Source organism: Ranitomeya variabilis, chromosome 1 (assembly GCF_051348905.1).
Source record: "Ranitomeya variabilis isolate aRanVar5 chromosome 1, aRanVar5.hap1, whole genome shotgun sequence".
Taxonomy (NCBI): Eukaryota; Metazoa; Chordata; class Amphibia; order Anura; family Dendrobatidae; genus Ranitomeya; species Ranitomeya variabilis.
Genome location: NC_135232.1, coordinates 317,119,362 through 317,145,004, shown reverse-complemented (window position 1 = coordinate 317,145,004; position 25,643 = coordinate 317,119,362). Strand labels below are relative to the sequence as shown.

The following is a 25,643-nucleotide window of genomic DNA, read 5'->3' as shown; positions in this document are numbered from 1 at the left end:
CATGCATTTTGGTTTGATATACTCTTCCAAGCATATATGTAGATCTTTACCTAAAACTTTAGAAAAAGTAGTTGACAAAACTTCTGCACCGTATGGCATGTCCATATTGTCCAATGACCGCAGCTTCTTGATATACAGGTGCTTCCCGAAAAATTAGAATATCATCAAAAAGTTCATTTATTTCAGTTCTTCAATACAAAAAGTGAAACTCATATATTATATAGAGTCATTACAAACAGTGATATATTTCAAGTGTTTATTTCTGTTAATGTTGATGATTATGGCTTACAGCCAATGAAAACCCATAAATCATTTTCTCAGTAAGTTAGAATAATTAACAAAAATCACCTGCAAAGGCTTCCTAAGCATTTAAAAAGGTCCCTTAGTTTGTTTCAGTAGGCTCCACAATCATGGTGAAGACTGCTGACTTGACAGATGTCCAGAAGGCAATCATTGACGCACTCCACAAGAAAAGTATATTTTGCATTTCATTTGGAAATCAAGGTCCCAGAGTCTAGAGGAAGAGTGGAGAGGTACACAATCCAAGCTGCTGGAGGTCTAGAGTGAAGTTTCCACAATCAGTGATGGTTTGGGGAGCCATGTCATCTGCTGGTGTAGGTCCACTGTGTTTTATCAAAATCAAAGTCAGCGCAACCATCTACCAGGAAATTTTAGAGCACTTCATGCTTCCCTCTGCCGACAAGCTTTTTGGAGATGGAAATTTCATTCTCCAGCAGGACTTGGCACGTGTCCACACTGCCAAAAGTACCAATACCTGGTTTAAAAACAACAGAATCACTGTGCTTGATTGGCCAGCAAACTCATCTGACCTTAACCCCATAAAGAATCTATGGTGTATTGTCAAGAGGAAGATGAGACCCCAGACCCAACAATGCAGACGAGCTGAATGCTGCTATCAAAGCAACCTGGGCTTCCATAACACCTCAGCAGTTCTACAGGCTGATTGCATCCATGCCATGCCGTATTGATGCAGTAATTGATGCAAAAGGAGCCCCGACCAAGTATTCAGTGCATTTACTGAACATGCATTTCAGTAGGCCAACATTCCAGATTTTAACATCATTTTTCAAGCTGGTGTTATAAAGTATTCTAATTTACTGAGATAATTACTTTTGGGTTTTCATTGTCTGTAAGCCATAATCATCAACATTAACAGAAATGAACACTTGAAATAGATCACTCTGATTGTAATGACTCTATATAATATATGAGTTTCACTTTTTGTATTAAAGAACTGAAATAAATTAACTTTTTGATGATATTCTAATTTTGTGACACACACCTGTAGATCTAGTCCTTCCTATCCTCCTTTGATTGATGTTACATCTTCCACGCACCACTCTGGCTCTATACTGCACAGCCAAGGAGCGATGCATGTGCAGCTGTTTTGCCTGTGTATAGCAGAGGATTTAAAGTGGTTATTCAGGAATGTAATTTTGACCATCACCAATATCAGATCGGTTGGGGTGAAGTGTCGGACTTCCACCAATGAGCTGTTATTAGACAGACAGCCGCCGGATGTAAATAAAACTTTGCTGATCATTATAGGCAGCATGTCCTCCACATCAAAGGCATGAAGAGACAGAAGATTAAAAAATATATTTTCAAGCCAGAAAGTGTGATGGGAAAGGGTGAAATCTGTTGTTAGGTTTTCTTGTAAGTGTAAAAACAATAACCTGCAGCAAAAGAGAAAGTAATGGAGGTCCACAAGTAAGCACAATGCCACCGGGGGATAAACACCGCAACCGTTCTGAAGATTCTCTGCTTGAAGCATATTTTCAATTAGTTTTATAGATCATCATGCAGTGATTTTTCTCACAAGACTGTATGAAAACGCTATGAATTTGCTAGAAACACCAATGTCTTCTTTCCACTCCTAGGCCGCCATGGGGTCACACTCATTAGATGAAGCTCCTTGGTGAGTTAGGATGGAGGCCTGCTGACTCTTACCAGATAGCCTTATAATTGTTCCTAAGGGAGATAAGCCATTGCCAAAGTTCTCTGGCCCTCACTACTGAAATAAGCATGTATGTATGTGGGGGAATTGGAAGCTATCCTCCAAACCAAACATTTGGTTGACTATGATTTAAAGGGCCTCTGTCAACACAGAATGACTGTTCCATTCAAGTACAGGCGCTCGTGCACCATTGGGTTGGCCAAACGTTTATATATACCTTCCCACCTGCTTGGTTTCCTTCTCTGACTCTGATGCCAAAGCTGTCAATCAAAGAAGGAGGGGTAAGATTAGAGGGAAAGCATATAGGTGGCAAAGGGCACTGAACCCCTTCACCACCGTGGGCTTTTCCGTTTTTGCGTTTTCGCTTTTTGCTACCCTTCTTCCCAGAGCCATAACTTTTTTTTTTTTTTTTTCCCTTCAATATGGCCATGCTTGTTTTTTGTGCGGGGAGAGTTGTGCTTTTGAACGACACCATTGTTTTTACCATAAAGTGTATTGGAAAATAGGAAAAATTCCAAGTTTGGTGAAATTGCAAAAAAAAGTGCAATTCTTTTTTATTTAAGGGGTGAAAAAAAATTAAAAGTTTGTATACAAAAAACAAAATGTCGTTTTCCGAGACCCGTAGCGTCTCCATTTTTCTGGGGCTGGGTGAGGGCTGATCTTTTTGTGCGCATACTTACATTTTTATTAATACCATTTTGGGGTAGATGCGATCTTTTATTGCAGTGTTTGCGGCGACCAAATAAAGGTAATCCTGGCTTTTTCTTTTTTTTTTTCTTGTTACACTGTTTACTCATCAGATTCATTCATTTTATATTTTGATAGATCGGGCGTTTCTGAACACAGCGATACCAAATGTGTATTTTTTATTTTTTTTTAATGGTGCAATAGGCGGGTGATTTTAACTATTTTTAAATTTGCTTAATATTTTCAAAAGCATTTTTTTTTTTTTTTTTTTTTTTTTTTACTTTCTTTAGTAGCTTCTTTCGGAGACTTGAAGCTGTGATCATCCGATCGCCTGTGTTACACATAGCAGGGCTCCAGCCCTTCTATATGTAGCAGAAATGATCATCTGTTATGAATGCCGGCCACGGGGCGGCTCTCATAGCTGATCTGCATGGGGGGGTCTCCTGTAAACGCCCCATTGTCATGTCAACCCATCTGCGTCCCATGATCATGTAATGGGGGCGCTGATGGGTGGGGTTTTTGACGTGCTTCCGGCACACTCATGTTAAATGCCAATGTCTGAGACTGACAGCGGCATTTAACATGTTAACAGCTGCGGGCGGATTACGATTCCACTCTTGGCTGTTGGGGGCACATGACAACTGAGATCAGTTCATGTGCCTGAAAAGACATGGGCTCAGCACATCCAAGAGGGGGTGGAGACTAATAACTTACCTATACGTCAAAGGTCCAAAGGTCATAAAGAGGTTAAATGATTGGCCACACCAATGGTGCACAGAACTTGGTTTGAACAGTCATTCTGTGCTGACAGTTTCCTTTTAATGACTGTTCAAACCACGTACAGGCATCTGATGCCTCATGGCGCAGCCAATCATTTAAGTAAGCCTTTTTACTTGCACCCTTATCAGTCTCTAAGAAGCTAGAGCTGTCAATCAAAAAAGAGGGATTGGAGACTGAGGGAAAACAAGCAGGTTATAAAGTGCATTTAGATGATTGGCTCCGCTGTGAAATGCTGCGCGCCTGGACTTAGTTTGAACAGTCATTCTGTGCTGACAGAGGGGTAATCCAGCTCTTCCTTCTTCTTAGCAAGCACCTAAGTATTGTGCACGCATATTATAAAAGGACAGGGCCTCAGACCTCCTAATTTGGAAATAAGAGGTGCTGGATACTCCCTTTTAAAGGGGTTGACCAAATTATGGTAAGTAAAAACAAGCAGCAATACTGCCAAAATATACACACGCTCTGTTCTATCGATGCATTCTCAGTGCGGTTTGCATTTGCGGTCACAGCCAGTATACCATACACAGCCACTGCGATCAATCACTGGCCTCGTCATGCATCGGCTGCAGATGTCATAACCTGTAACGCCTCATTACGGGTGGTGACTGCACCCGCTTCGGCTCCTCCCCTGTGACAGAAACCCTGAACGCTAGGCTGGTTTCACACTTGCGTTTTGATCTGCAGCATTTGTACAGAAAAAAACGCATGCGTTTTTTTCCCTATGTTTAACATTAAAACAAACAACGCATGAGTCGTTAAACGCGGCCAAACGCGTACAAAAAACGCATGCGTTTTTTTGCTGCATGCGTTCTGTCGCAGAAATGCAACATTTGTAGTAATTTCTAGAGGTGTTTTTTTGCCGCAAAAAAAGTATTGTTGTCTATGTAAACGCATGCGTTTTTATAGAAAAAAACAAGAATACACCCTGATAAGCCACCCCCCACCATCAAGGTGATAAAGGGATCCTAACCCTAACAATATGACAGTGAATACTCTACGAGTTAATATTTTTAGTACTCTATAGCAATACCGTATATCTTGGGGTGTCCACATTGAACAAAGCTTTTTATTAGAAGAATGTGGTCACCAGGTCAACATCCCTATGGATCCCTAGGATCCCTAGGGTTAGGGGTAGGGTTAGGGGTAGGGTTAGGGTTTGGATCCCTTTATCACCTTGATGGTGGGGGGTGGCTTATCAGTGACCTGGTGACCAGGACATTCTTCTAATAAAAAGCTACCCTTAACCCAAACCCTAGGGATCCAAACCCTAACCCTACCCCTAACCCTAACCCTAGGGATCCTAACCCTATCCCTAACCCTAACCCTAGCTATTTCTATTTATAGTGGGTTTTCTAGTTGATTTTGATGATTGGCAGCTGTCACACACTTCTCAGCATGCGTTTCAAAAACGCAAACGCATGAAAAAACGCATGTAAATGAGTCAAAACGCCGCGGTTTTTTTACGGCATGCAAAAACGCATGCGTCTAAAAACCGCAGCGTTTGCATGCGTTTTTTCACCACCTGCGTTTTTTTTTTAAATGCTGCGTTTTTAAACGCAAATGTGAAACCAGCCTAACAGGAGGAATAAAGTGAATTTCCTCCCGGCAGTGGGGCTCTCAGTGCGGACACCAGGCAAGTTCAGAACGCTATTAACCTGTAGATTAACCCCATATATGCAGGTTTAGTGTTTTTTCACTTGACAGGTTCCCTTTAAACTCGGTCTTGGAGTCTTTTTCACATAATCTAATATTTTGTATGTATATATATATATATATATATATATATATATATATATATATATATATATATATATATATATATATATATATATATATATATTATATATATATTTCAAGTTTTTTCCCCATATACAGTAAATTATTTTTGTATGTTTTTAGATCTGGAGATGTCGGAGCTACAAGAAGTTCAGATTACGGAGGACAATAATGCTCTTCTGCAGGACCCCTTAAAGGTGAGATTATGGCTATTAACGTTTGCTTGTCTATTGAGACCACCTCCTAAATTCTACTTAGACACGTCTTTCTTCTCCCTTCAGGCAGCTGAGCTAGCAGCCAAGCTTCTCCAAGTGCAAGAGCAGGTATGCCGGTGTCCTTATTAGTGATTATAAAGCCACCATATCTTATTTGGAAGGTCATGTTTGTATGTCCAGCACATAACACTTTTGTGTGTTATCAATATGTCCTATTGTTATTTTTTATCAGCATAGTCATTTTTACATATCTTTTATGTAGGTGGTATTTTGTACTGTGTATGGAGTGTTTTTTATATTTAATGGTTAATATGGCTCTTCTTCCAGGTTTTTGCCACCTAATCTGACAGCAGCATGATGTAGGGATTTCAGTGATGTGTCACTTACTAGGCTGCTTGTTGTAGTTTCAATAAAACCACTGTTTTATCAGCAGGAGATTATCACTAGAGGACTAGTAAACCTGCTGCCATTTAATCCTCCATATTCATGAGTTCTGTATAACCCCGTGCCCACCACTGATTGGCTGCTTTCTGCCTATGCGCAGTGTACACAGAAAGCTGCCAATCAGTGGTGTGGGCGGGGTTATACAGAGCTCAGCATTCAGAGAACGGATAGATCTGCATCAGGTAAATTGGTGGTTTTGTCAAAATTGCAGCAAGCAGCCCTATAAGTTGCTTATCGCTGGAATCGGGGTGTGATGCTACATTCAGATGGGAAATAAAAACCTGGTGACAAATCCCTTTTACTCTTACTATATAAATCTCGCATGTTATGCATGTATTAGGTATCCTAATACCAGGCTTTGGATGTTTGTAGGTTATACTGTTCCCAAAAAGCCATATTAATAAATATAATGAAATTCTATGTTTCATATATAAATATAGAATTTATTTTATATTACAAACCAAAAAATCAGGGAAAATAGAATAAAATAGTAATGATAAACTATTCAGATTTTACATTTTTTTATGCAGCATAGAGTATATCAGATGAGTTTGCGTATTTTGGATGGTGCAGCCACTCCTTTTCTTTAGTGTTGTATAGCGGCGTCCATGTATGTTGAGTTGTGCAGCATTGTGTCTTGGGTGCCTTTTATCACTAATCTGCTTAATGTACTGTTAATGGTATCGTACATGAAAGTGAGATCTTGTCAGACGATTTTCCAAGGTTTCCCTGCTTCTCGAGCTGTGCTCATGTGGCATCGGAGTTGACGTGTTTGGGAGGCATCATCCGTATTAATACTCATTGGATTACCTCTATTACATGCAGTGTATCAGCAGTTGAATTGCTTTAAAGCAGGGGTGCGCAACCTTGTTTTCGATCCATTGGCCACATTGTCCTACTGAACTAATCCAGGGGTCGCACTAAAAATTAAAGGGGTATTACCTTCTGTGACAATTTATGGTATATCATAAATATATGTAATAAACGTCTGATGGGTGCAAATTCTACTTACAGAATTCGTTCTGACAAAATACTGTTTGAATACGTTTCCGACTGCTTTTAATGGGAAAGGCTCCTATAGTGAGCACAGTATGTTATTTTGTACATTTTACAGTAAGAAAAGCCAGCAGGAAGCTAAATCAAAGAGTATTTTAAGCATTTTTTTCAGTGTGGATTTACAGTAAAATCCACTTCTAAATCCTCTTAACAACACTGTGTGAATAAACCCGAAAGAGGACGAGGTCATGCATGCACATGGCTCTCTCCATTGGATCACGTTACTGTCTAATAATCATAAACTAGACTGGAGTGATGCACCAACACAGAAGGCCTCCTGTCGAATTCACATGCTCCTCTCTGGGTGACGAGACCCCATTGTCCTGTATGAGGCATCCGGAGATGTCCACACCGTGCACCATTAGTACTTCCAGTCCTGCTGCCACTACTCTTCTGTGTGTGGCTGACCACATAGGTAACCTGTCGAGCATTTTTCGATCCATATGGTTGAGTGCGGCACAGGATGGCATCGCGGGCCGCAGGTTGTGCTCTCCTGGTTTAAAGAGACTGTTCCTTCTCTACAACATACATAGAATATAAGAACCCTGTAAGATCTTATTCTCGCATTAGATACATACGCCGCATTAGTGTTGTCAACTCCTGTCTGGAACAAAATCGAAATCTTCTGCAGAAACCACAGTTTTCTCATGTTCAAGCTACTGTATATACTTAACCCACATTTGTATTTGTGCAGGAGCAATCAGTACATTGAGCGTGCGTTTTACTGGTCTTGTATTGATGTCTTCCCGCATTCTGGTAGACCTCAGTCTCACTATTTGTGTATCTCATGGTATAGAAACATTCAATCGAAACTCCCTATGGGATGGTGACAGTCACAATTCAGGGCTCCCCCAAACCCAAGAGGCCAGCGATTGTAACATTCCATGATGTGGGGATGGACCGTGAGTATGAGGGCTGGCTGTTTTCAGCCATACATTGAGTGTTGTGTACGTCTGTCTTTGCTGTTTTTCTCGTGGTTCTTCTCCTTTTGTCCGTCCTGTGCTTGTGGGGGCTTTTCTTTCTTTGTGTAGTGATATTTGTGTATTTTAAGGGCAAAAGATCTTTGTCACGTATGACCCTCTAGAGCTCTTAGTCTCTTGCAGTTTAATTGCTGCCCTGTCTAAATTGCTCTTCTTAGTTCTTTTTGCCATTTTTGTGTGACTTGCCGCAGTAGTATCATGAGCAGTAGTAGGGTCACACGACGAGGATTGCTAGGCTCCAGCTAGTTGCTGCCATCACATTTGTAGGCTAGATGGAAAGCTCTAAAGCATCCCTCAGACATGCCTCAGAAGAAGACATAGTGGTTGACTGCCCATACATCCTCACTGAAACCTAGCTGCTGCCAGATCCTACATCTGATGAAAGTTTCCTTTCCTTTCTAATTGCATGCCTCTTGTCCTTGCGTCATGTTTTTTTTTTTTTTTTTTGTGTCACCCTTTGACATTTTTTTTCTTTTTCCTATCTTAATTTTTTCCCTTTTCAGATAAATTGTGCTTTAAAATGCTCTTTGAAAACGAGGACATGTATGAGATTGTGAAGAATTTTGTTGTTTGCCACATTGATGCCCCAGGACAAGAGGAGGGGGCAGCTGTCTATCCTGCTGGGTGAGGTTTCTGTATTATGTGGGTAGCTGTAGGTCACACTGTCATTTGGTCGACATCTGTCCTTCTTGACTTGTGCACTTTTCACTGGCGTTGTGCTATTGTAAAAGTGCTGTGGGAGATGAAGGATTGCCTGACATTTCTGGCATCGGTTCCAGATTTGGTGTTGTCATTCTAAATATGGAACATGACAAAAGGAAATCTAGAAATAAGTGCAGAAGACCGCCAGGGAATCTCATGGGTACTGGGTTTTTGGTGGGTGCCCCAAAGATTGGCCGAATTTGGTTACAATGATGTGATGCCTATATGCTTCTTCATCTATGACCTGTTATGTACAGATTATATAGCCCAGTATTGAGCGGCCTTTTTAGTCTCTCATTCTGCATTCTCTAGGTACCAATACCCATCCCTTGATCAACTGGCTGAAACCATCCCATGTGTGCTGCAATACCTGAAGTGAGTAGTGGAATGGTCCTTGAAGTAATGGACGCCTCTGTGGCCTGTATGTCACGTGTTGTCTTCTTTTCACTACAGTTTCCCCAGTATTATTGGGATTGGTGTTGGCGCTGGTGCGTACGTCTTGGCCAGATACACGGTAAATAACAATGATTGGGTCTTATAGTTGGAAACCAAACTTCATGGATGTGGATATCCAAAAAATCTAATTTGTTCTTTCAGTTTTCTTCCCTCCACTTATTAAATTACTATATAAAAAAAATAATCTAGGAAATAGAAGCTAAATGGTTGTGATAGAAGTGTCACATTAGAATACAGTTGGCCAAACACGCCGATAATGCTGAGATCAGGTGGCAGTCCATTGTGTATGGGGACATCCCGAAACTCCACCAACAGATGATGGCAGGCAAGAGGATCCAGACTGATGAATTAAGTTGCCAGATCCTTTTATTCGGCGCTAACCCTTCGCCACAGGAGTCCTACAGTAGCTCTCTCGTAGAGAACACAGGAGCCCTCGGCCAAGCCGAGTGTCTGTATATGGGGTCTCCAAGAGAAATAGTTGTAGGGTAGACCGGACGATCTTTCAGTTGATGGCTATATAATATGTAGAGGGGCCTTCAGTTTTAATAAACATGATTCAATGTTGTTTTCAACGGCTTTTGCCCATATCATGGTTTTATTCTGTATTCACCCTAACCGTAACTACAATGTCATATCTGGCCTGTATAGGCTGGGCTCACACATTGTATATTTAGTGCGGATTTTAAGAACACAAAATCCACAACATTTTACAGTATCAGCAAAGTGGATGAGTGTTATCTTAATTTCATCCACATGCTGCTTTTTTTTGGTGTGAAATTTGCCAAGAAATTTGCTTTTATTGTGGTTGTTATATCTGTAGCTTTTCTGTACCTGTTATGGATAAGCACTTTCTTGGTTTGACTTTTACCCGTTCATTTCTATTTGGATCTTAAATCTCCAAGTTACCACTAAAAACAGATGAATTAGTGTAGAAAATATTCATTCTGTATTTTATTGGTGCCCTAAAATTGGTTAGTACCATTTACCAACCTCTAAAATGGGATCTTCTAAAGACGCCTGTCTGACAGTGACTAAAAATGCCATTTTTTTAAGGCAAAAAATGCCATTAAATTCACACATTTTGTTAAGTGTATAAGTGAAATCTAAATTTCCGACATTTCTCCATCTTCTCACAGCTTTCCCATCCTAACACTGTGGAAGGTTTAGTTCTCGTTAACATTGATCCAAATGCCAAAGGCTGGATGGACTGGGCAGCACATAAGGTAAAGCAAGACTCGAGATTTTCACAACCTACTGGGAGGATTTACCATTTCTGGCCTTTTTATATGCCAGCTTTAAAGGGGATATTCTCAACTTTGGGAGTTAACCCCTGTCCACTGGATAGGGATAACTTATCGATCTCTGGGGATCTAACTTCTGGGACCCTCACCAATCCCAAGAACTGGTATGAATGGAGAAGCAGTTGATCATGTACACTGCTGTGCTATTCTTTCTAAATGGGTGTGCCGACAACCAGCCAAGCGCGGTGCTCAGGTGTCTATGGTGGTCTCTTTAAGAATGACTGTGATCAACGACCGCTCCATTCACACGGAGCTCCTTGGGGACTCAGGTTGTCTCATCGGTCAGAAAATTATCCTCCCTCTATGTGATAGGGTATGACTTCCAAATTTGAGAATTCCCCTTTTAAACAGAAATCCTCTGTAGCATCAGCACGATTCTAGGGGTGTGCACCAAATTTTGCTAATTTTTCTTCGAGAACAATGCCGCAAATAGATTAATAAAACTCGCCCAATGTCTGTTGTAGCGCTGCATTGCTCATGTTGTTTTTTTGAGGAAGGTTGTGTATATCTTTAAGCATAGTACTTTGCACTTTGGGTACGTTCCCTGCCTCTGCCAAGTCAGACGGTCACGGGTTTTATTTAGATATAGATGAAACTGATCACACCGTGATGTGGCTTTCTCCTCTCCAGCTTACAGGCCTCACTTCATCCATCCCGGAAATGATTTTGTCACATCTCTTCAGCCCAGTAAGTGAACCCACAGAAATTGAAGTAAGATAAATAGCGACCTGGATACAGTTCTTACTTTTCTTGGATATGTTTGTGTAGGAGGACATTTCTGGAAACTCCGATATTGTGCGTCAGTACAAAACCGCCATTTTAAACTCTCCTATCGTTGGCAACAACCACCTGTACTGGAACAGCTACAACAGGTAAGCCTATTGGTGCCATGGTGGGTTTCATCGTGGTACTGCTAGATTTTAAGGTTCCGATTACTTTTGCATCCCACTATTTGACCAACAAGGTTGTTCTAGTTTGTTACCATCTGTTCTTTTGCCTGTCCAAAACACAATGTGTCCCCCATCGGCAAATATGTCCTAAACTCTAGCTGACAGTTTCTAAGTTACATGGGAATTTTTGCATGGGAAATATGGAAAAGTTATTTCCAGCAATCGATGACTAATAGAAGAGTAACTCTGGGTTATGTAAATGTTCTATTGTAGGAAAAGATCTTTGTGACGTGGACAATACAGACAAACAGCCCCCGATATCTTCTATATGCAGTATATATATTGTAAAAATACTCTTCACTGTATATGCATTATTTTTTTTTACATTAATAAAACTTTAAAACTCAATGTTATTGTTTATTTTCCTGCAGTCGCCGAGATTTGAACCTGGAACGTGGAGGCGATGTCACTTTGAAGTAAGAAGTCAGAGATTATTATCTTATACCCCACTATAGGCCCATTTATCTGGTGGGGGAGGGGAATGAACATCTGAATGCCAATTTGTGTAAATGTTCGTTCCCAATCATTACCTGGTGTAAACTTGTCTGGCAATGAAACCACAAATGAGAAAACTCTCTCTTTGGTCAATGATCGTATCTCCTATGTGGACGTCGTGTAAACATGAATGTGCTGCCAATTATAACGTGACGTGTTCTTTATTAATTATTGTGTGAACGATCGTTTGTATAAAAATCCTAAAATAATTGTAGCATGTTAACAGAACTAAACGAGCTCAAATCAGTTTTCGATGAGCCGGTAGATATCTGCTCAAATAAATAAGCTTTTAGCTAAAAGTATTCTTCTTTTACCTGGTGGTAACAAGTAGAGTCAACAAGGTTTCGATCCAGCGATCCCGTAGATGAAAAAATTATATCTTATTAAAAAAATAATAATAAAAAAAATCATCTGAAAAGGTGACGCGTTTCAAGTCACATGGTTTCTGGCTATGATTAAGCACTCGTGGTTTGAAACGTGTCACCTTTTAATGTAATTCTATTATCGTCTCTCCTTTCCCATTTTTCCCTCTTTTTTTTGCTTTTTTTTTTTTGTTGTTGTTGTCAATATGGTTTTTAATTATTTTTAAAATGAAGATGCAACAGGATTACTGGATGGAAACCTTATCAACTATACTCTGTTCCTACATGGAATCCAGCTGGGATTCCTCATGCATTCATCCCTTTAAAATGAATAATGGGATCTGAACCCTTGGTGAACTGATAAGTTCTTTCTTGCTTTTTCGATGTCCTAACTTTCTTACCACTTTTCATTTGTAGGTGCCCTGTAATGTTGGTAGTTGGTGACCAAGCTCCTCATGAGGATGCAGTGGTAAGGATGAATGCATTTATGCTACTGGATGGATATCTTTTGGGGGCTGAATCTTCTATTCTGACCCCTGTTGTGCCCCTATAGGTGGAATGCAACTCAAAACTGGACCCAACTCAGACTTCATTCTTGAAGGTAAGTTAGAAAAGAAGTTGGATAGCCCAGCACTGGTGATATCACAGAGGTAGCAATGTAGACAGGTCAGTTATATGGCTGAGAGCTACTGAGCGCGGCATGGACCCGTCCTACTGTACACACAGGCTGGCATTCCGTGCCGATCGACCCTGTAAAAACCCACAAGGTTAAAGCGTTGGAATATGATCTGTCAATTCACCGACTGAATAAATAAGCACACTGCAACATCACACGAAGAGACTTGTTTATTGAGAACAATTGGTGAACGTTTTACATATGGCTGAAAAGTGAGTATTTAGCTTGGATGTTTAAAGGGAATTTGTCGCCAGGTATTTGCTACCTAATCCGAGAGCAGCCTAATGTACAGAGACGAGACGTTGATTCCTGCGACTGGGCTGAGAATAGTAGTTTCGATAAAATCTTTGTTTCATCAATAATAGATTATCACTAGTAAACCTGCTGCCTTGTAGGCCTCCATATACAAGAGCTCTGTATAACCCCACCCCCTCCACTGATTGGCAGCTCTCTGCCTACGCACAGTGAACACAGAAAGCTGCCAATCAGTGGTGTGGGCGGGGTTCTACAGAGCTCAGCATTCAGAGAAGTGCTAGCTCTCCAGCAAATAAAACTGCGATTTTTATCAAAACTGCAGCAAGCAGCTCAGTAAGTGACACATTGCTGAAATCAGAATCTGTGCTCCTACATCATGGTGCTATCAGATGGGCAAGCTTAAACCTGGTGACAGATTTCTTTTAAACCCTGAGAGGACAGGATATAATATCCTGTCAATAATGCTTGAGTGCATACTTTTATATTTATGGTGTAAGGTACTGGGCCCTTTAATGCGCCTCCAAATGACACAACTCTTCCAGCTTTTCTACATGGTCAGCTTTCACATGAGGTTATATTTAGTTCCTGTCGGACTGGGTAGGCCCGCTTGGCAGGTAGGAATACTCATGCTGCCAACAGTAAGCACAGAAGTACAGTTTTGGGATAGTTGATGGTTTGGGAGACCATGAAACTAAACTTGAGACTGAAACACATTTAACTTTATTTTTTTCTCAGATGGCAGACTCTGGCGGACAGCCACAGATAACACAGGTAAAACACCTCAATGTTACCAAAGAACAAACTAACCAAAAAACAATGATTTAATATAGAAGCACTTGGAATTTGCCAAGCAAGTTAGGGCATGATGTGTCCCCAGCCTGAGACATGCCTATATGAGCAAGTATTACCATTTTTTCTAAATGGACACTTGGCAATATTTGGGTACAGTTAGCCCCACAGCTAGTCCACAATATGGTACATGTTGATATATTGTAATAAAATATATATATATATGTGTGTGTATATATATATATATATATATATATATATATATACACTCACTGGCCACTTTATTAGGTACACCTGTCCAACTTCTTGTTAACACTTAATTTCTAATCAGCCAATCACATGGCGGCAACTCAGTGCATTTAGGCATGTAGACATGGTCAAGACAATCTCCTGCAGTTCAAACCGAGCATCAGTATGGGGAAGAAAGGTGATTTGAGTGCCTTTGAACGTGGCATGGTTGTTGGTGCCAGAAGGGCTGGTCTGAGTATTTCAGAAACTGCTGATCTACTGGGATTTTCACGCACAACCATCTCTAGGGTTTACAGAGAATGGTCCGAAAAAGAAAAAAAATCCAGTGAGCGGCAGTTCTGTGGGCGGAAATGCCTTGTTGATGCCAGAGGTCAGAGGAGAATGGGCAGACTGGTTCGAATAGCTGATAGAAAGGCAACAGTGACTCAAATCGCCACCCGTTACAACCAAGGTAGGCCTAAGAGCATCTCTGAACGCACAGTGCGTCCAACTTTGAGGCAGATGGGCTACAGCAGCAGAAGACCACACCGGGTACCACTCCTTTCAGCTAAGAACAGGAAACTGAGGCTACAATTTGTACAAGCTCATCGAAATTGGACAGTAGAAGATTGGAAAAACGTTGCTTGGTCTGATGAGTCTCGATTTCTGCTGCGACATTCAGATGGTAGGGTCAGAATTTGGCGTAAACAACATGAAAGCATGGATCCATCCTGCCTTGTATGGAGCATCTTTGGGATGTGCAGCCGACAAATCTGCGGCAACTGTGTGATGCCATCATGTCAATATGGACCAAAATCTCTGAGGAATGCTTCCAGCACCTTGTTGAATCTATGCCACGAAGAATTGAGGCAGTTCTGAAGGCAAAAGGGGGTCCAACCCGTTACTAGCATGGTGTACCTAATAAAGTGGCCGGTGAGTGTGTATATATATATATATATATATATATATATATATATATATTACAATTTATTTTCTGCACGTGAGTTTCTGTTAACATGATCCAGAGAGACGCTATATAGCAGCCACATGCATCATAGGCAGCAATAGGCATGTTCTGATTTAAAGAATTCTACAGCAGCGTTTTCTAGGCATGCTCTGTCACTTGTGTAGGGTTCATTGCACTAGCGTTTATATGGTGTTATCTACTGTATATAGAGGTGTTATCTGTCATTAAACCCGCTGTGATGATAATCTGATGACTACTAATCTCTCTGGATTAGAAACTATAACACTAATATAAAGCCAGAATAGTTGTCTGTTTGTTTTTTTAATATAAATATTGATATGGTAAATTAAAAAAAAATACGTAAATTAAAAAACAACAATTTAACCTAAAAGTGCCATTTTCTGCTGCTTTCTCCTTATTGTACATACTTGTATATTCCATGTATTTGTCACTCATTCAGCTTCACTATTCTTTTCAATAAAGCCATCACAAGGGTAATACAAATTCGTACGAAAGACGATTCTTTTCTCATTGGCTAATACTTCCTAATGACGCTCTGACTTTTCATTATTCTTTCCTGTTGTAGCCTGGAAAACTGGCTGAGGCTTTCAAGTACTTTGTCCAGGGAATGGGCTACAGTAAGTACTGACCTTTCTATTCTCCACACCGTCCACATTGGTTTTATCATCTAACGTCGGAGCTTACAGCTGTCCTCTTATAATGGCGGCTTTAGAAGCAATTGTATGTTCTGCAGACTTAGCAGCTAAGCCGCGTTGCAGGACAGATGTTGGGCTATTCCGGCTTCAGGCGAGGTTTAATTACTCATACATATAAATGGCTCGCTCAAATACAACATAATGCTTGGCTGCAGTCCTCCAGATGAAATATAAGGGTTTAGATCTTGAAGCAGTGCATAACCTAGAATGCTGAGATGAAAGCTTCTTCTCCACCTACATGAATTCTGCACCTACATAACGGGGGCATGACCACATTGGCTAATCCCCGTAGTATGTAGCCACACAGATACCTACAAATACAGCATAAGAGAATACCAAAAATAATGAATCTTTATTTTTTATTACATAGTAAAAAAAAAAATATGTTCGAGTCCCCGTAGCTGCATGTCTCGCCGATGTTCGACAGCCACAACACATGCCGGGATTACCTAACAAAGAAGGCAATCCATGGAAGTGTTACGGTTGTGTAACATCCACGAGACATTCAGCCGCAGGGACTCGGACATATTTTTCAAGCACGCTGAAGACAATCTGTTCGCACCCGAGCATGCTCAGATAACACCTCATCTGAGCACGTTCGCCAAACACTAATAGTAATACTACTAAACACAGTTAACCCCATTCACGACCAGAGGTATTTACATTTTTCGCGTTTTCGTTTTTTGCTCCCCTTCTTCCCAGAGCCATAACTTTCTTATTTTTTGGTCAATGTGGCCATGTGAGGGCTTGTTTTTTTGCGGGATGAGTTGTACTTTTGAACAACACAATTGGTTTTAATGTATCGTGTACTGGAAAACAGGAAACAAATTCCAAATGCGGTGAAATTGCAAAAAAAGTGCTATTCCACAGTTGGTGGTTTTTTTTTTGTTTTGTTTTTTTTTACTATGTTGACTAAGCACTAAAACTGACGTGCCTTCAGGATTCTCCAGGTCATTACGAGTTCATGGACCTAAAACATGTCTAGGTTCTTTTTTATTTAAGTGGTAAAAAAAAAAAGGTGCCATTTTCCAAGACCTGTAGCGTCTCCATTTTTTGTGATCTCGGGTTGGGTGACATCTTAATTTTTGCGCGTCGAGCTGCCATTTTATAGATACCATTTTGGTTTAGATACAATCTTTTGATCGCCTGTTATTGCTTTTTATTACAATGTAGAGGCGACAAAAAAAAACGTAATTCTGACGTTTTAAATTTTATTCTCGTTACGCTGTTTAGCGATTGGGTTAATTCTTTTTTTTTAGATTGATGGATCAGGTGATTCTGAGCACAGCAATACCAAATATGTGTTTTTTTTATTATTATTGTTTTATTTTGAATGGGGGGGTCATTTAAACTTTTTAGATTTTTTTTTTATTTTTTTAATATTTTTAAAAACTTTTTTTTTTTTTTTTTTTTTTTACTCTTTGCATGATTCAATAGTCTCCATGGGAGGCTAGAAGCTGCAGTTGTCTGCTCGCCTCTGCTACACACAGGTGATGATCAGATCGCTTGCTATGACAACCATAGAGGCCTGCTGGAGACCTCTGGTTGTCATGCCAGCCCATCGGTGACCCGCAATCATGTGACCGGATCACTGATGGGCGTGATTAGTGATGCGCTTCCGGTAAGCACAAGTTAAATGCTGCTGTTAGAAATTGGCAGCGGCATTTAACTAGTTAACAGCAGCGGGTGGATCACGATTCCACCCATGGCTGTTGTGGGCACCTGTCAGCTGTATATATCAGCTGTCATGTGTCCAGAAAAGATGCGGGCTCAGTTCCGGAGCCCACACCAAACAGGAAGAGTCTGACATCGGCGTACTATTACGCCCGATGTCGAAAAGGGGTTAAAAGATAGATGTGGTAGGATCAGTAATTCTTTAAACACAACATATTATATTCTAAGAGCACATAGCACCAGAAACACGATACTTGGCATAAATTGCCAGCAAATGGTAAAAGCTGTGGATCATAAGTAAATAATCAAAAGCAGCTCAGAATAAATCAATATAAATACATAAACTAGTAAGATAAAACCTACGTAGTTACCGACAAACACGGCAGCCGTAGCCCCGATTGTTTGCGTTGGTCGGTATTTACATTACTATTACTTATGAGTCACAGCTTTTAGCATTTGTTTAGTATGGTGTTTCTGGGGCTATGAACACTTAGAATATAGTATGCAATGTTTGACTACTAATCATATCATATCCGCTTTCTTGTAAGCAGTCTTCCTTTTAATCCCTTCACGACCTTGGCATTTTCCGTTTTTGCGTTTTTGTTCTTTGCTCCCCTTCTTCCCAGAGCCATAACTTTTTTTTTTTATTTTTCCTTCAATATGGCCATGTGAGGGCTTGTTTGTGTAATGAGTCGTACTGTTGAAGACCCCATTGATTTTACCATATCGTCTACTGGAAAATGGGGGAAAAAAAATCTAAGTGCGGTGAAATTGCAAAAAAAGTTCAATTCCACAATTTTTTTTTTTTTTTTGCCATGTTCATTAAATGCTAAAATTGACCTGCTATTATGATTCTCCAGGCAATTACGAGATCACAGATACCAAACATGTCTAAGTTCCTTTTTTTAAAATTTTAAGTGGTAAAAAAAGAATAAGGTTAGGTGTGAGGGCTTATTTTTTAGCGTGTCAAGCCAACATCTTTATAGATACCATTTTGAGGTAGCTACAATCAATGTTTTGATTGCCTGTTAATGCAATGTTGTGGCGACCAAAAAAGCGTAATTCTAGCGGTTTGATTTTTTTTCGTTACGCCTTTTAACGATCGGATTAATTATTTTTATATTTTGATATATTGGGTGATTCTGAACACGGCAATTCCAAATATGTGTATTTTTTTATATTTTTTTGTTGTTGTTTTATTTTGGGACAAAAGAGGTGATTTGAATTTTATATATATATATTTTTTTAATATTTTTTAAAACTTTTTTTACGCTTTTTACTTGCTTCAATAGTCCCCTTAGGAGACTTGAAGCTGCAAAATTATGATCAATTGTGTTACACATAGCAGGGCACCAGACCTGCTCTCTGTAGCATAATTGATCATCTGCTATGGGGCGGCGCCCACAGCAGATCAGCACTGACAATCACAGGGGTCTCCTGCAGTCATAGCAACCCATCAGCCCCCCCACGATCATGTGACAGGAACGCCGATTGGCGGGATTAGTGACGTTCTTCCGTCTAGAGAGGCTCATGTAGGTCATGGTACCACGTTTAAGCTACGCAGACTGCTCACAGTTGGATGAACAAGATGTGGCCTGGCATTGGTGTATCCTAAAACAAAATTACTGTAATGCCATGCTGTTAGTGTACCTGGACAAGGACATGGGGGAGTCCAGCTACCATGCATTATGCCACCCTCACCGTAATCCCGGGAGTGGCCCAGTGTGACGGTCTCCTGTGAAGGCTATAATTATGCAGAGCAAGACTGCAATGGAGGCTGGAAAGGATGTCTATCCTCTTCATTGATGGCTCCCACTTTTGTTTTTGGACACGATGACCGCCAGAGATTGGTTTGGATATCATGTTTGCAATGCTATGTAAATGTCTTCACGAGGGAAACCACAAGGCCTACTCTCGGGATAATGTTGTTGTTGTTGTTGTGTGGCATAATGTACAGTAGCCGGACTCCTCTAGCCTTCCTTCCAGATACACTAAAAGCTTGCTTGGGTTATGGAACCAGTATTCAGCCATTACTGCGATGTGTTTCATGGCTGGTATTTCAACATGACAGCACCATGACTGGTATTTCAACATGACAGCACCATGACATATTGCTCCTGCAACTTTGAGCAGCCTGCATGGCCTAAACGTTCACCATGGCCTGCAATGTCTTCAGTCTTGAGTCCTATCAAGCACATCTAGGGCGTCATTGGTCTGCAATTGCAAAGCAAGCTGCCAGCATTGAATCTTGATGATTTACGTGGCCAAGTGCATTCAACGTGGCAGAACATGCCTCAGAGAACCATTAATAACCTCATTCATGACATGACAAGGCATGTGAGTGCTTGTGCTTGTATTTCTGCGCTTGGCGTTCATACTCATTAGTAAATAAATCAAGATGTTTTGAAATTTGTTTTCATTTTTTTTTCTTCCTATATGGATCACTAACATGTCTATCCATTCTGTGATTTCCATAATTCCATGACTTTTCCTTCTTGGTGTTGTAGTTGGTGGACTGTAATATCAATAAGGATGTAGTATTTTTGGTATTCAGCTCTGCTGTGCATATTTGTCGGTGTTACTTTTAGGCTGTGTGCACACGTAGCAGATTTTTTACGTTTTTTTTCGCGGTTTTTCACTATAAAAACGCTATAAAACCGCGAAAAAAACGCTAACATTAAGCATCCTATGTAACAGATTGCAATCCGCATTTTTTGTGCACATGCTGCATCTTTTTCCTGAGCGGAATCGCAATCCAGAAAAAAACGCAGCATGTTCATTAAAATTGCGGAATCGCGGCAATTCTGCACACATAGGAGTGCATTGATCTACTTACTTCCCGCACGGGGCTGTGCACACCATGCGGGAAGTAAGCAGATCAACTGCGGTTGGTACCCAGGGTGGAGGAGAGGAGACTCTCCTCCACGGACTGGGCACCATATAAGTGGTAAAAAAAAAAAGAATTAAAATAAAAAATAGCGATATACTCACCTTCTGGCGGCCCGACCTTCTCAGAGGCTTCCAAGGTGTGTGTGAAGGACCTGCGATGACGTTGCGGTCACATGACCATCGCGGTCACGTGACCGCTACGTCAATGGAAGGTCCTGAACTCACAGCATTAGGAACGGATGCCTGCAGGTGAGTATAACCTTTTTTTTTTATTATTATTATTATTTTTAACATTCTATCTTTTACTATAGATGCTGCATAAGCAGCATCTATAGTAAAAAGTTGGTCACACTTGTCAAACACTATGTTTGACAAGTGTGACCAACCTGTCAAACAGTTTGCCAAGCGATGCTACAGATCGCTTGGAAAACGCTAGCACTCTGCAGGCTAATTATGCTTGCAAAACGCTAGTTTTCTGCGGGTATATGCATGCAAATTCTGCATGCGATATACCCGCGGCAGGAGGCGCAGAATTGCCGCGGAAATTTCCGCTGCAATTCTGCTACGTGTGAACTCAGCCTTACGCTTCTTTTTGAGGACCTCTCAGGGAAACCTTTTTGCCAATCTTGTATTGTCTTAACAGATGAATGTGCATTGTTTTCTTCTTTGCTAAATTTTCTCTTGTGGCTAATCCTGCTTTGGTTTAATGGAGGACAAAAATCCTATTGATTTTCCTTTCTGACTTTTAATAAAGCACGACTACCTGCTGTAGTGTTTATAGTTCTGCCTAGCTTACAAGGTATGGGCAGGTATTTTGGCTGAGCTGCTATTTTTCAGTTCCCAAAACTATAAGCTCAGGGTCCCTTTATGTAGACAGTGCTCTAATCTGTTCATGAGACCTCATCTAAAAAAAAGTTTGAGTCTTCTATACTCTAGTCTAGAAAAAAAAAAGCTGGGGGGGACTCACCAGTTTTTAGTCAGTTATCTTCAGACGAATAGTCATTGATTAGAGCAGCAGGGAGCATATGTGGGTTGTAAATATCATTTGTGGGAAAACCTTGAGGGTATGTGCACACGTCAGGATTTCTTGCAGAAATTTTCCTGACAAAAAAACGGAAATTTCTGCCAGAAATCCGCATGCGTTTTTTTCGTGTTTTTTGACGCGTTTTTTGTGCGTTTTTCCCAGATGCATAGAAATGCGGGAAAAACGCAGAAAAAACGCAAAATTAATGAACATGCTCAGTTTTTTACCGCGATGCGTTTTTTTCGCGGAAAAAAACGCATCCATGTGCACAAAACATGCAGAATGCATTCTAAATGATAGGATGCATAATGTATGCGGTTTTAATGAGTTTTTATAGCGTTTTTATCACGAAAAAACGCGAAAAAACCTGAACGTGTGCACATGGCCTTAGGATTTGCTACTAAAATAACAAAGCCATAGACATGTTAGATATCTTCTATACAAAAGATATTGATCTTTTTTCAGAAGTGCGGATGTTTTATCCCAAGTCTGACGACAACTGAGACTAAGGTCACTATTGGTCTTTCTCCATGAAGTCACATTTCAGGCCCATTCCTTACTGGTGTTCTCCATAGTTCCTGTAGTTTTCATTTGTCTTGCTATTTCTTCTCCTCAGTCCCCCACATTCTGGATAAGAGGCGCAGTATGGGGTGAAGTATCTTTTGAAGAACTTATCAATCCCCCATCCTCCTTCACTGCTCTTGGTCCTTGCACCCTTTCTGCCTCTTCTCACCCAGCTTTTGTCCAGGTGCTTAGGCATGAGACACTCACCTCACCTTTTGTGTGCTTACTATGTTCTTTTTCTATCTTGTGTGATCTTACACCTATACCTAGCTATAATGCCTTTTGGGTCAGACGAGCTGACCTCATTGCAGCTTGTTTAGACAACGGAGGAGTTCTTATGATCCTGTGACCTTTCACCTGTTACCTATAAGCATGGCTAGCCTACAGCTGACCTGTAGTTTTCAAGATCCCACAGCTACACCACATGTCATGTTAGTTTTGTCACTGTGATGTCACCTATTTCTGGAAATGCTTAATCTGTTTTATTAGTTAAGTTGAGGGACTCACAAAGACCACGGTATCACAGACCTTATTCCTTCACATTTAGCAGAATTGTGTCCACAATTTAGATACATGAAGTGGTGGTGGTCAAGTTTTCAGGAGGAACCTCAAGCGAAGATCCCAGGCTGCTCATCAGTCCATTCTTTCTCTCATAATCTTTTTTTGTTGTTTTTCTTTCTTTTTTTCTTTCATTGCAGTGGCATCTTCTTGCATGACTCGTCTGTCTCGCTCGCGCACCGCCTCTCTATCCAGCGAGGGGAATCGGTCACGCTCTCGTACCCTGTCGCAGAGCAGCGAGTCGGGGGGAGGACCACCAGGAACATTCACGGAGGTGACCTGCTGAGAAGCCGTGATGCTGGGGACATGTGATCACCACTCTGTTTAAGGGGAAGGCATTTTAGCAGAGCTAATTATGCTAATTAGAAAACTAAAAAACAAACCCAGACTTCACATGAGAGATAACAAGATGTCTGTACCTGTCTTTCCTTCTCTCCTATCTCCAGATTTTTATGACCCTTTTTTTCTGATCACTTTGCCTTTCTTGTTTTATACTGTACTTACGGTTCCTATACTCGTGTAAGAGATTTGCAGGGTTTGCTTAACTCGGAGTAGCATACAGCAGAATAGATTAACCTGAGATCACAAACGATATGTAGTTATCTAATATTTCTCTTTCTTCAGTGTCTTCTGTAATTTAGTTTTTTTTTTCTTTTTCCCTTGACCTTTCATTATTTTGATCTTCTCCAAAGCCAGGCAGACACAGTTCTTTACAGCTCCACCTCCATGTATCTCTAACTCATTGTATTACCCTAACAAGCCCTCCCTGGCACATAATAAGTTATAATGTGGGGTAACGTCCTCTCCTAGCATTATGCCCAAAAGAAATTGAAGGGGGGGGGGAACTTGCGGGGAAAGTTCTCAAAGGTCCAACCACTGGAATACTTATCATTTTTGAGGTCACTGTAAAGAATGCAGCACAATGGAGAATAGCGCAAAAGTATAAGATTGCTACTAAGAAGCTCATAGCTGCTGTCTTTAAGTAAACTCTGCTTCCTTTTAAATGCTTTACCTTGCAGTAGTAGTGTTTGATGCCTTTTTATACTTTGCCATAACTCTTCCCCGCTGCCACTTGCTCAGGGTTGCTTCCGTGAGTCTTAGGGGGAGATATTACTATACTAGTATTTTGCTTTTTAAGTTGTAAAAACATGTAGATACAGCACAGGGTAGATGCATTTTTTTTTTCTTTTTTAAATTTGTAGATTGGTTGGGGGACATGTATAGTTAGAAAATTACGTGTCACGTACTTTCATCCTAGTTCAAAATGGCATCCAACCAGTAATGGCCCCATTGTAGATACAAGCTGGTGGTGTCACATTTCTTTTAACGCTTAGATGTACGAGCAATGAAACTTAATTGTCAGTGTAGAATTGGATCCGGGATAATACTTGGGGCATTTATAATATATCCACTTATCAGCTACTCTCCCCTGATACATACCTGTTCAATACATTAATTCCTTTAAAGGGTACAGTTGATTTTTACATATTAATTTCCATCGCGTTTCTTAAATGATGCCTTCGTCAAGACCATGGACAGCTCGGAAGGACTAGTGCCAATTTCAGAACATGACTTCAAGAAAACAATCAGTGTTGTACCATGATCATCGTGCCAACCGCACACTAGCTCTCACTAATTTCTCAGAAAACATAAAAGTATAATATATACACTGATTTTAAGACTTTTGCCATAAACGTTATCTATATGCTTCATTGAAAGGCAGAAGCTACATTATCAGCTATTACTAAACTAAAACCCAATTGCTTATCGATGACGCTTGACTATGAATTTGTGGAGCAAAGAGTGGGAACTGAAAATCTTTGCTTCTGTTACTAAATGAGATGCTGAATTTTAACCGTACCGAGTGCTGAATGCCAGCCGGGTTGTGGTTTTCTTGCACCCAATGTTGTTCTCTACTCATTATAGTGAGTTCTGAACTCTATACATTGTAGTGTTAAAGGGATCTGGTGGTAACAATGTCTGCAAAGAGTAAGGTTAGCCATCATTTTAAGCACTAAACCCAGCCAGTATGCCAGGTCTTAAAATGTCTGTCCTAAGCTGGTCATACAAAGTAGATAGCTGTCAGTGGATCACCAGACAATCTGTCCTCCAACCTCCAACACTTGCATTTGTGGAAACACGGATCAGGCGTGTTGGATGTCAACATGCACAATCTTTTTTTATCCTGGGATGTAAATGGCATTAGATGTATTCAGCCATCTATTATTCCCTCTTGCATTGGTAATAAACTTGAACACCAACACAAGCATGTATGTTGGAGGTAGCCGACAGCTATCTGAAGTGGATGGCTGGCTTAACCCCTTTTTCTTTAAGGAAATATCACACTAGACAAACGGCAAATCTGAATAAATGCGTGGATCGACCTAGACTTTAGTAGTTTTGAGATTTTGCTTAATGATGTAGTAGTCATCCACCATAAAGGCATACCCCTGTTTGCTATGTGGAGGGAAAAACCCGGATTGATTTGCTGCCCCCATGCAAATATATACGGTATATGTGTATATATATATATATATATATATATATATATATATATATATATATATATATATATATATATATATATATATATATATATATATATATATATATATATATATATATATACATATATATATATATATATATATATATATATATATATATATATATATATATACACATATAAATATAGGGTTGACATTTTGTGACTCTGACCCTACTAAAAGTCGACTTTTTCAAGTTTGTATAGAGAAAGGCGCTACATCAGTTTCAGTCTCTATGTTTTGAAGGGTTGCTGTATAGAAGGGGGCATTCTGTATAGGATTCATTTTGTTGTATTCTTATATTTTTCTGTTTTTAGTTTTTTTCCTCACACTGTAAAATAAAATATTAATGAAACGTCTTGTACCATCATTTATAATGTTTTATTGAAGCAATTATGAATAGGTGCGGCAGGGATTGGACACTTTTGGCCTTTCCTTTTTACATTCTGATTTGAGTCATTTGAGTGATGTCTTTTTGGATCTTAAACTCTCTTGAACCATATAAATTACAGACATTGTTCTTCTAGAAATGATCTCTTATAGTAGCCATACACTTTCAATGGTTGTCCCATCTA

General features: G+C 40.2%; 1 protein-coding gene across 3 annotated transcripts in view; it reads left to right on the top strand.

The window, feature by feature from the left end:
* Positions 1 to 25,423, top strand: part of NDRG2 (NDRG family member 2) — a 46,162-nt gene extending 20,739 nt beyond the window's left edge. For 2 of the 3 annotated variants that reach the window (XM_077297691.1, XM_077297682.1), the window contains exons 2-16: positions 5,345 to 5,418; positions 5,503 to 5,544; positions 7,733 to 7,838; positions 8,420 to 8,540; positions 8,931 to 8,993; positions 9,072 to 9,132; positions 10,211 to 10,297; positions 11,006 to 11,062; positions 11,144 to 11,247; positions 11,697 to 11,741; positions 12,600 to 12,651; positions 12,736 to 12,783; positions 13,849 to 13,884; positions 15,684 to 15,735; positions 22,663 to 25,423. In XM_077297691.1, the coding sequence (XP_077153806.1) occupies positions 5,353 to 5,418; positions 5,503 to 5,544; positions 7,733 to 7,838; positions 8,420 to 8,540; positions 8,931 to 8,993; positions 9,072 to 9,132; positions 10,211 to 10,297; positions 11,006 to 11,062; positions 11,144 to 11,247; positions 11,697 to 11,741; positions 12,600 to 12,651; positions 12,736 to 12,783; positions 13,849 to 13,884; positions 15,684 to 15,735; positions 22,663 to 22,808 (1,086 nt within the window). In that variant the 5' untranslated portion in view covers positions 5,345 to 5,352 and the 3' untranslated portion in view covers positions 22,809 to 25,423. Of the gene's footprint in view, positions 1 to 5,344; positions 5,419 to 5,502; positions 5,545 to 7,732; positions 7,839 to 8,419; positions 8,541 to 8,930; positions 8,994 to 9,071; positions 9,133 to 10,210; positions 10,298 to 11,005; positions 11,063 to 11,143; positions 11,248 to 11,696; positions 11,742 to 12,599; positions 12,652 to 12,735; positions 12,784 to 13,848; positions 13,885 to 15,683; positions 15,736 to 22,016; positions 22,051 to 22,662 lie in introns of all 3 variants that reach the window. The other variant, XM_077297701.1, reaches the window with a different exon arrangement.
* The last annotated feature ends 220 nt before the right edge of the window (positions 25,424 to 25,643 follow it).